The sequence below is a fragment of the Marmota monax genome, unplaced genomic scaffold (assembly GCF_021218885.2).
Source record: "Marmota monax isolate L192 unplaced genomic scaffold, Marmota_monax_Labrador192_F-V1.1 WCK01_AAM20220418_F8-fsc00206, whole genome shotgun sequence".
Lineage (NCBI taxonomy): Eukaryota > Metazoa > Chordata > Mammalia > Rodentia > Sciuridae > Marmota > Marmota monax.
In genome coordinates, this window is record NW_026694490.1 from 1,148,096 (window position 1) to 1,160,180 (window position 12,085).

Below are 12,085 nucleotides of genomic sequence, written 5' to 3' on the forward strand. Positions count from 1 at the left end.
GTAGCATCCATCACAAAGAACGTTAATTACATTATTTATATTACGTATACGATTCCAAACAATTACTAAGCCATTTTATTAATCAAAAATAAAATTTTCCTTCAAGTCATTATTAAAGGTAGTCAGGCATATTCTATACTAAATGCAAAACTGGTCTCTTGGTAGCCTGACAGTATAATGCCAAAATAAAGATCAGTGGATGGGTTCTAAAAGGGATCAAAACTATTTTGTCTAGATCTAAATCTCTAATAGTCTAGCATAACTGAATGAAAAAAATCACATATCTATAAGAAATTGTTATACAAAAATATTCCTTACACTTGTGTTAGATCAGAGGTCAGCTGTAGAGAATTTACAGCTTCAATCTTTAACAAGCATCAAAATGTCTTTAATGGTATCTCTATGTCTTTAAGAAACATAACTCTGTCATCATTTTATGAAAGTTCTGGAATACTCCAGGTCACATGACTAAACTGGAAGCCATTTTATGATTCCAACCCCCAACGTAGTGGATCATGGAGTGCCCTGAGGGAGAGGTCCCCAATTCCTCAGAAAATGATTCAACAATAGCTCCAACATTGGAAGTAATGAACTACCAAGAGTCCCAGATTTCTGTGGACCATGGTGCTGAAATTGTTTTCGAGTGCAGCGCGGAAACTGAAGGCAACAAAGGCACAGAAATTCTTGCCGGTCAAGGTGCTAAAACCGATGCCGATAGTAGCACCACACCAGCTGACAAAACTACTCTGGAAAACCCACAGGAAGTCAAAGGTAAGTGGCTTTTAAAATTCTCCCCCCACCCCACAATCTGGGTATCTTCTTTGGGAGAAGCGAACTGCTACCCACCCCCACTGTGGTAGAAATATGTACATAAAAATATGTAGATAAAAGAATGATTTTGAAGAGGAAAAGGGAGTGGCTTATCATGTTAAAGGAGTTTGAAGGGGACTCTATCTAATGAGTTTGCATGGTGGTGTATTTGTCATCAAATGAGGTCACCTAGCCTAGTGACAAATTGTCCGACCCAACGGAATCAAGAAGCAGTCAAATACACCATTCTTTTTACTTTGTACTGGTAAAAATTCTCTGGTGGCCAGACGTTCCCCTTATGTGTAAAAAGTAACTTGTTTTGAAAGCCTCGGTCTTGCTCCACGTGGCCCCTAAGTCATTGCTTTCTCTCAATGCTTAACGCCTTTCAAGCATTCCCGCCCCAAACGCGGGAGCCGGCTGCCTCGGGGAAGCGGCCTGCCTTTCCTTTCGCAAGCGGGGCTCTTCAACCTGTCGGCTGCTTCTTCCGCGTGCCTCCCGCTCCGACGCCCGTAGGGCCCGAGCGGGAGCCTTCTCGTGGCTTGCCGGGAACCCACCTGGCAAGAGAGGCGGGTCCCAACCCGCACAGCCTTTCCGGTACGAGCGCGAGTCGGCGGAGGAGTGGGTGAGTTGGGCAGTGGGCAGGGGGTTCTGGCGTGTTGCCCGCTCCAGCAATCCTGGATGGTGAGGTGTGAAGGCTATGCGAGATTTTCAAGGTAAGCGGAACTTTACCTTTGGAATCTTAGTGCTCCAGGAATAAGGACCGAGAGATAGTGGTTACAGCCTCCAAACTGTAGCCTACGGCCATAAACGTGAAAAAAAATACTGACCTAGGTTTGCATTGACTTGCACTGCCTGGAGGGTGCTGCTAAACAGGCTCCTGTCTAGTTAAATTCAAATTGTAATTCTATTAAAGTGAGATGGAGCTAGGGCTGATGGTGGAGGGTGAACCTGTGAATTTAATTAGGCATCAAACAGTTCTTACTGGGAAAAAAGTAGATGTCCTTTCTTTGGGTTAATGAAGGTAACAAATTTAAAATTAATTAAAACTCATTCCAATCAGGGTTTCCATCTTCTCTTCACCAGACCTTTTATTTGGGTGATTTACAGGAACTATTTTTAAATAATTTCACTTATTAAATTCTTTCTTTCATAAAAAAGAGGAGTTGTCAGAAAAGCAATAAAATGAACAAAATGTGCTAATCTTAGTTCTGCTGAGAAACTAAAAGTTACTACAGGTCAGATAAAATCTTGCTTAGTAGCTAGTTCTTCGAATAATCTGTGTTTCTGCTCCCAACCATAACTATTCTTTACTTTTTCCCATTAGGCAATGAACCCAACTCCAAGATTCATTATTTCATTTACTTTATTTAATTAACTTTTCCTTATATTTTCCCCCCTCTCTCTCTCTCTCTCTCTCTCTCTCACACACACACACACACACACACACACACACACATAAGCAAAAAGAGAAGAAATAACTATTACAAATAATGTATCACCCATTCCCACCCTGTGTGTCTGCTTTTCAGCTGCTGATCACTTGGTGCTTTCTTTTTCTTCTTCATACTTTTGATACCTTTCTGATAGTTTCTCAAGTTATACTGAAGGAGTTAAATCATAACTAGTAAATTCCTTCACCCTAAGAGTGACCCAGAGCTACTTCTGTGTGGTAAGAGAAGGTTACAGTGCTTTTATGTGAGATTCAGATTCAAAACTCAGATCCCAGTTAATGGTCTACAGAGTATTAGCTCATTAGCTAATACTATTATTATTATTATTAGTAGTAGTAGTTAATATTAATATTATTAGTATTAGTTAATATCAATATTATTAGTATTAGTTAATATCAATATTATTAGTATTAGTTCATTAGCTGAAGTTTTTATTCCAACTAAAGATATAAGATCTTATAATTTCCTGCATAGCATAATGTCCTTAGAACATAAGAGGCCTTTCTCAGGTTTCATGTATGTAATTGCTTTCTTTCACCTTTGAGAAAAAGCCTTCCGCAGAAGCATGGGCCCTAATTCTCAAAGTGCAAGCCATTACAGATACATCCTATATAAATGGGAAAAAGATTATAAATAATTATTAACTTGGGATCCTGTAGTCCCTCTTCAGGGGATGTATTCTAAGGACTTGAATTTAGTATGTGAAACAGATACCCACTCCCATGTTCATTGTAGCATTATTTACAATAGCCAATTTATGGAATCAACCTAGATGTTGATCAACAGATAAAATTAATAATGAAAATGAGGTTTATATAACAGTGGAATACTCTTCAGCATTAAAAAGGAATTTTCGTCATTTGAAAGCAACATAGATGAACCTGGAGAACATTGTGTAAGTGAAATGAGCCAGGTACAGAAAGAGAAAAACCACATATTCTCACTTACATGTGGACCTTAAATCAATCAAACTCATAAATGCAGAGAGTACTGTGATAGTCACAAAAGGCTAGTGGGGGGATGGAGAGATGTTAGTTAAAGTGTAGAAAGTAGCACTTAGCAAGGAGGAATAAATTATAAGTATTTGGGCAGACCCCAGCAGCTGAAAGCCAGGCAGAAGTAGCGGTCTGGGACAAGACATTCCTGTTCTGGTCCTACCAAGGCTGCAACTTCAGTGGCTGCTGTACATTACAGCCTCATCTCAGCTCAAAATGAACTATATCCCTGGCACTGCCAGACTCATCAAGGACATCGACAAAAAGCACTTGGTCCTGCTTCAAGATGGAGGCTTTATAAGAAGCATTGATCAATTTGGACATGGAAAAGGAGAGTGATACACCTCTCCTGCAAGTGTCTATTGTAGAAATCTAAGAACAGAGGGTTGAACAGCAGACCAAGCTAGAAGCAGAGAAGCTGAAAGTTCAAGCCCTTAAAGATCAGGATCTGTCCATTCCTCGAGCAGATACTCTTGATGAGTATTAAGTAATTGCTCAGAGGCTATGCTTTGGAGAGTAGGGACTGTCATTGAATGAAAGTGACATCTTGGTCACCCAACACATTTGAACAGACTGTAGAGTTTTGAAAAGTCATTTTTATTTTTCATTATTTCACATATGCAACATGAAGAAATTATGTGGGATTTTGGTTTTGTTTTTGCTTTGTTTTAAATAACAGAATCATTGTTTAAATAAATAGTGGCATGGAATCCTTTCACATACTTCACTGTGCAGCCAGCAACCACATGTTTATATTGCTTTTCATATCCCAAAGTAGAGTTTACAGAGGACATTTTTCATTGACTTGTAAATAAAATATGAATCTCAAAAAAATTATAGGTATATAAGGTGATATGTTAATTAGCTAAATGCAGTCATTCCACATTGTATACATGGATCACTAACATCACTGAGTACTCCGTAATTATATATGATTATTATTTGTCCAGAAACCCTATCTACTTGGTCAAGATTATTTATTTGCTGAAAGTGTATTTTTGATTTTAATATCAGCATTTATTTTTCATAATTTATTGCATTTCCTATATATATATATATATATATATATATATATTCACTTTACAAAAAAGAAAATTGCAGAGATAAATTTCTCATTCTATTTAGATCTGAAAGTGTATTTTTTAATAAAGGGATCCTTCTTAGGATTGACTTAAATAGCTTTTAGGGGTATTTCAAACAAGTGGTGGTTTCAAGGATTAAATGAAATAATAGGCTTAAAGCACTCAGTGTAGTACGAGGCACATAGAATGTATACAATAAATGTTCACAATGAATAAACTGAATGAGATTTTATTCTATTCATATCACTCCTTCAGAAATGCATCCATTCCACGAAGTTAGGTATACTCATAATGACAGTCTAGCCATGAGAGCTGGACTCCTAAATTCCCCAAGGTAGCTTAGTGCTATTGATGCTCCCTCTAGAGTCATAAAAATCTGCCTACTCTCCTATGGATTGCTTAATTCCTATTGGTCCATTAGAGTGGATGAAATATTGATAATTTAAACTTTGTTAATTTCAAAACATCCTTGAACACTTCTGCAAGTGATTACTGGATTGAGTTTAGTCTTTAGTTTGTATATTCTTCCATGCAGAGGTAATTTAGTTTGATTAGGTAGCCACCACTGTGGTGTTGAGTTTGACTCCCTTACTGGATGGAGAGTCTAAGAATATCATTAAGAAGACTAAATCATTTTTTATAACAGCTCTCAGTTCATTTGTTTATCAGATTACATCATGTAATTTAGATTGACTTAGGAAAATTTGTACATTTGGAGGGGAGATATGGTGGAATTTTAGATATAATCAAGATATGTGAAATAAGATGTTGCTGAACTGTACAAATCATTCCAGTGAGGATTATGGGCAAGATCTTGTATAATTTAACAAGTACTATCAAAAGTGGTCAGCAGAGGGAGTAAGAGGAGTTTTTAGTGACTTTCTCTTGTTTTTTTTTTTTCTTTTGTTTTCATGAACCCCAAAACAGAGATGAGTAAAAATCAGGATGAACCTCCTCATGAACTTGAGAACCAGTTTATATTGCATCTGCCTCTGGTAAGAAACTTTTGTGTCTCAGAGAGAATATCTTCAATGTAAAAGTATAGTTCTGCTTGGATTCTGTAACATTTCTATTTCAAGCTATAAAAACTGAGAATATTTCCCAGGAATCATATTCTACTAAGCAGTCCTACTCTTGTGTGTATTCTTCTAGCAGCATTTCTTTCCTCCTATACATGTCAACTATCACATGGGTTGATTCCCTGGTAAAACAACTGGGACATATCTAGTCACTTATCACAAACACTAACAGCCTATTCCTGGAAAGCCAAAATAAGGCTTCTAAAATTGTTTTTGTCACTTCAAAAGGGGCAGTGAGAAGGACCAGAACTTTGTCTCCTGAGAACTGATCACCATGCAAGGCTATCAAAGCCCATCTCAAACATTGTGTTTGAATCTCTTCCCCCATTGATACACATACTCAAACATTATTTAGCTTAGGAAGCTGTGTTAAGGATGGGGCTCAAAACGATACTTCCCCAGTTGGGGTTAATTAATATACCTAGTAAACGGTAGCAAAGCCTTTCCTTAGCAACTACTACTGAAGGGTAGTAGAGAGGGGCAGAAATTTAGAGCTGAGAGAAGATACTAACTATAGCTACTAAAAGATAATGATGAAATTGGAGTTGTCCTTATCCTAATTTAATGTATATAATGCATTGTCTCTCTTGGTACATAGAATTGTTAGAAACATTTGGGATATGTAAAGTTTTATTTAAGGGAGGGTTCTATTTGATATATCTTTTCTATTTGATGCTGAATACACAATTAACACTTGTGATTTTTCAATTTACCTCTTTTGTAGGAGCATGCTTCTACTGTCAGGAGCCTAATACATTCTGGAAGTGTCAAAATGAAGGATAAACTAAAAATTGACTTATCTCGTAAGTAGTTAATATCCATTCACCATACACTGAATAATGATTTATTAAGTGGTTGCCATGTGCCAGGCATTGTGCTAGGTACTAAACATGTGAAAAAGAATAGATTAGGTAGCCACCACTGTGGTGTTGAGCTTGACTCCCTTACTGGGGCTGATGTTGTGGCTCGGTGGTAGAGCACTTGCCTAGCATGTGTGAGGCACTGGGTTTAATTCTTAGCACCACATATAAATAAATAAATAAATAAATAAATAAATAAATGTCCATCAACAACTAAATTTTTTTTTTAAAAAAAGAATGGAATATAGTCTCTGTCTTGATGGAATCATGGTTTAGAGAGCCACACGCAGAGTGTCAGCCATCAAAAATATAAATAATAGCCGGGTACAGAGGTGCACGCTTGTAATCCCAGCAGTTCAGGAGCTGAGACAGGAGAATCTCCAGTTCAAAGCCAGCCTCAGCAATATGAAGGTGCTAACCAACTCAGTGAGACCCTCTCTCTAAATAAAATACAAAATAGGACTAGGGATGTGGCTCAGTGGTCAAGTACCCATGAGTTCAATCCCTGGTACCAAAAAAAAAAAAAAAAAAATAGAAACAATAAAAAATGCTGGAGAAGATATGGAGGAAATGGAACACTTTTACACTATTGGTGAGATTGTAAATTAGTACAACCACTATGGAAATTAGTATGGAAGTTCCTCGAAAGACTAGGAATGGAACCCCCATTTGACCCAGCTATATCACTCCTCAATATTTATCCTAAAGAATTAAAATCATCATACTACAGCGATGCATGCATGTCCATGTTTATAGCAGCACAATTCACAATAGCTAAACCATGGAACCCACTTGGGTATCCATCAGCAGATTATGTATAAAGAAAATATGGTATATATATACAATGGAGGTTTATTTAGCCATAAAGAAAAATGAAATTATGTCATCTGCAGGAAATGGATGGAACTTAAGAATCTTATGTTAAGCAAAATAAGCCACACTCAGGAGGTGAAAGGTCACATGTTTTCCTTCATATGTGGAAACTAGAGAGGAAAATGTAAAAGAAAGGTGTGCAAGGGGAGGATCTCATAAAAATCAAAGGAAAATCAAGAGAGTAGAGGAAAGGAACCAGGGGGAGGGAAAAGGGGAGGACATAGTAAATATTGGGGAAAGATATTGGCCAAATTATATTGTGTGTAATGTATGGATATGTAACAACAAATACCACCATTATGTACAACTATAATGTACCAATAAAACATGGAAAAAATCAAGAAAAATAAGTTTTGATGAGGATGTGGAGAAAAGGAAACCCTTGCACACTGTTAGTAGAAATGTAAATCACTACAGCCGTCAGTATGAAAGTTCCTCAACAAACTAAAATTAGAACTACCGTATGATCCCACAATTCCATTTATGGGAATATAAATTAAAATTTGAAATTGAAATCAGTATGTTGAAGGGATAGCTGTAATCCCATATTTATTGTGGTACTATTCATAATAGCTCAGATATTGAATCAACCTAAGTGTCCATCAAAGAATGAATGGATAAAGAAAATTTTGGTACTCTATGGGAATACTATTCAGTCTTTAAAAGGAGTGAAATTCTGTCGTTTGGAACAACATGGATTAATATTGAAGACATTGTGCTAAGTCAAATAAGCCAGGCACAGAAAAACAAATACAGTATGATCTCAAAAATCGAGTTCATACCAAAAAGTTGATTGGTGATTACCAGAGACTGGTGAGCACTGGTGGGGGAAGAGAGAGGGAATAGGGAGTTGCTGGTCAGCAGGTTCAAAGTTTTGGCTAGACAGAAGGGAGAAGTTTTCAGATCCATTCACAGCAGGGTGACTATACTCAGTAATAATATATATTTCAAAATAACAAAAAAGTTAATTTCACTTCTCTTCTTTTTATTTCTTATGGGATAGGAGCTTGCTATGCTGCCAAGGTGCTTATACTCCTAGATTTAATCAATACTTCTGCTCCCAAGTAGCTAGAACTATAGGCCACACCACCATGCCTAGCAAGAAAGTAAATTTCAGCTGGGTATAGTGGTACATGCCTGTAATCCCAGCAGCTCAGGAGGCTGAGACAGGAGGATTGTGAGATCAAAGCCAGCCTCAGCAAAAGCGAGGCACTAAGCAACTCAGTGAGACCCTGTCTCTAAATAAAATATAAAATAGGGCTGGGGTGGAGGCTTAGGGGTTGAGTGCCCTTGAGTTCTATCCCTGGTACCCTCCCCCAAAAAGTAAATTTCAAATGTATCACTCCAAAAAATATTAAGCAAAGCTATGTTAATTAGGTTGATTTAATCATTCCACATTGTATACATATATCAAAGCATCATATTGTACCCCATAAATGTAATATAATTGTCAATTAAAAATCATGTTAATTCTAAAAAAGCCCAAAGAAAAAGTAAATAAATGCTTTCACCTAGAGTTTGTCTGCTTAAAACACACACCAAATAAATAAACAGTTAGCCAGGTGTGGTGGTGCACATTTGTAATCCCAGCAGTTTGGGAGGCTGAGGCAGGAGGATTGCAAATTCAAGGCCAGCCTGAACAACTTAGCAAGGCCCTGAGCAACTTATCAAGGCCCTGTCTTAAAATAAAAAATAAAAGGGCTGGGAATGTGGCTCAGTGTTTAAGTGCCCCTGGGTTCAATCCTCAGTACTGATAGATAGATAGATAGATAGATTGATTTTTGTTAGCTTTCTTAAAATACAGAAAAGTGTATAAATAAGAAAATAAAATGTGGCTCATAATCCCACTACTCACTTAACTCTATTTTCACTTTAAAAATAAAAGTTCATGGTTAGAAAACTCAAAACAGATAAATTCAAAAGGAAAAATGAAGCTTGCCTGCTTCAGTGTCCCAACCTTGATACCAAAGATAGCCAGTATTAATTCTTTCTTCTTGTGTTTTCTTACAGAGAAAGTTTTATATATGATACTATAAATTATCTCTCTGTATTTTAAAAGTTAATTCACACAAAAAGATTTTGTTAAACATGGTTCTGCATTTTCTGTTTTCACTTAATATTAGAAAATTATACCAAAATCCTCTTTTATTCATATTTGAGACATTTGAGCATGACTTAGAGTTCAGAACATTTCTGAAGTATAGAGTTTTATCATTGTGAAGCCAACTAGAAAATTTTTATTTTTTACTTATTTTTATGTGGTGCTGAGGATCAAACCCAGTACCTCACACATGCGAGGCAAGTGCTCTACCACTGAGCCACAACCCCAACTCCTCCCAACTAGAGATTTTAACTTGATATGTAGCATCAATGTAAGATCACACTCTTTCTTCATCCAACCCTTTGAAAACACATATATGATGACATTATTGAATGTCTCTTAAGAAATAAGGAATGTGGGACTGGGGCTGCAGCTTAGTGGTAGAGCACTTGCCTCACATGTGTGAGGCACTGGATTTGAGCTTCAGCACCACATAAAAATAAATAAAATAATGATATTGTGTCCATCTACAACTAAAAAAAATTTTAAATAAAGAATGTATCTGTTGGCAAAGTTGTGTAGAAACAGGCACTTTCCATACATTACTGGTAGGAATGCAAATTGTTTAACCCTTCTGTTGGGAAATGTGGCAATACCTAATAAAATTACAGGTACATTTACCTTTCAGTCCAACAAGTGACTTTGTGGGCCTGTACCCTGAAGACATACTTTCATCAATAAAATAAAAATATGTATGCAGGAGGTTATTCATTATAGAATGCTTTGTACTTGTAAAGTTTTGATATAAATGTAGATATATGGGAGAGATATTAAGTGAGTGATTATATAAACTATGATAAATCCATAAGGAGTACTATGCATCTATTAAAAAAAGAATGATCAAGATTTCAATGAACTGGGGGGAAGGAAGATGGCGGCGAGGGGAGTGTATTACCCCCGTGTGCTGCTTCACTGTGTGGGAGTATGACAAGTCAGGACGGCTAAAGGATATCTTGTTAGGAATTTCCAGCAATAGTGGGGTGCTCCGGAACCTGGAGGAAGGATTTCCATTGCACGAGGATCGGCTACGGGGACTCAAACGCGAGAGGTTTGTCGCACGGAGGGTAAAACTGCTTATTCAGCAAATCGCCCCGCGGCTAGAGTCTGCAACGCGCGCTGGGATAGAGATGCAGGGTTACAGTGCTGCAGTTTCTGCCAGCCGCGCAAGCACCGCACTCAGGGCTGAATTCTGGGTTCGAGACGGGGGAAGGAAGCGGTCCATCTCGGTTCTCCACACCGGTCAGACCACAGAGGAGGCCAGCAGCCACCATGTTGGTAAACTGACGTCACCATACCTGTTTTTGACTGACCGCAGCTCATTCAGCCATAGAACAGGTAATTTCAGGCTGCAGTTCGCCTGCGGCTTGCAGACAGATTGCTAGGGTTCAGCGCCTGGGTGCTTCTTAAAATCTGATCTTATCGGAGTGAACACCGAGTGCGGGGCGGCCAAGTTCCGGCTCCCAGAACCGTCCCGGAACTGCCCTGGCTCAGGGCTGCGGAGCCTGCGGAGGCTGCTTCTTGGACCCTGCTACTATCAGAGCAAACACCAAGCACTAAGCAGCCGAATTCCGGCTCCCGGAACTGAGCCCGCGGGGACTGCTTCTTGGAGCTTACACTTATAGGAGCTTACACAGAGCACGGAGCGGCCGAGTTCCGGCTCCCGGAACTTCCCTGAACCGGGGCTAGGAGCCCGCGGAAACTGCTTCTCGGTCCGGGTCCTGCTGAGGGCCGGTCAGGACTCACCCGTTGCTTTGGTTGCCCGGCAAGGGGAACGAAATGCTGCCATTCGCATAGGATACCAACATGGCAGAGATCTGATGGCAGCAGAAAGCGGTGGAGGAGAGATCTTCATCAATACCAGCGGTGACATAAGCCGTTGGTCTCCTGGTAAGGGGGGTGAGGCTCAGTCACCCGAGTCTCCTCAATTTGTCCTCGAGCCAGAGGGAAGGAGCCGGGCCGCCGCCAGCCCCCGGAGCAGGCCCAGCGGCTCGCCAGCGTGGTGACCGCGTGACCCCAATTGGAGAGGGGGCGGAGCGGAGCCGCCACCCACACCCGCCAGGTGGGCAGACCCACGACCCAGTAGTACATGGGCGTGGTAGGAGGGGCAGGGCAGAGCCGCCCTTCGCGCTTGCAAGGTAAACAGACCTGTGACAGCCTGGCGGGTCAGGCCCAGTGGCCTGCCAGTGTGGTACACACGTCACCCCAACTCGAGTAGGGGCAGAGCAGATCCTTCTCCCACGCCCGGATCAGGCCCTGCCGGTGTGGTGGTCACGTGACCCCAATTGGAGTGGGGGCGGAGCGGAACCGCCACCCGTGCCCGCAGGGTGAGCAGACCAGTGATCAACCTGCAGATCAGGCCCAGGGGTCCGCAGGCGTGGTAGGAGAGGCAGGGCAGATCCGCCGCCCGCGCCTTCAAGGTAGGCAGACCTACAACAGACCGGCGGATCAGGCCCAGGAGCCTGCCAGCGTGGTACAAACACCACCCTAATTGGAGTAGTGACAGAGCAGAGTCGCCTCCCTTGCCAGGAACAGGCCTAGCGTCCTGCAGGCGGGGTAGTCACGACACCCCAATTGGAGTAGGGGCAGAGCAGAGCCTCCACCCGTGCCCGAAAGGTGGGCAGATCTGCGACCGACCAGCGGGACAGGCCCAGTGGCCTGCTGGTACGACAGACACGTCACCCCATTTGGAGTAGGGGCAGAGTAGAGCTGCCGCCCGCGCCTGCAGGGTAGGCAAACCTGCAACCGACCGGCGGATCAGGCCCGGTGGCCTGCCGGCGTGGTACACTCGTCACCCCAATTGGAGTAGGGGCAGAACAGAGCCGCCACCAGCTCCC

The 12,085-nt window shown here is 40.8% G+C and overlaps 1 protein-coding gene and 1 pseudogene across 1 annotated transcript in view; both read left to right on the top strand.

Annotated features, from left to right (window-relative positions):
* The first annotated feature begins 515 nt into the window (after positions 1–515).
* Positions 516–12,085, top strand: part of Taf7l (TATA-box binding protein associated factor 7 like) — a 59,877-nt gene continuing 48,307 nt past the window's right edge. The window contains exons 1-3 of the mRNA XM_046419210.1: positions 516–771; positions 5,266–5,333; positions 6,142–6,220. Coding sequence (XP_046275166.1) covers positions 516–771; positions 5,266–5,333; positions 6,142–6,220 — 403 coding nt within the window. The remainder of the gene's footprint in view (positions 772–5,265; positions 5,334–6,141; positions 6,221–12,085) is intronic.
* On the top strand, positions 3,473–3,743 carry LOC124075670 (U6 snRNA-associated Sm-like protein LSm1; annotated as a pseudogene).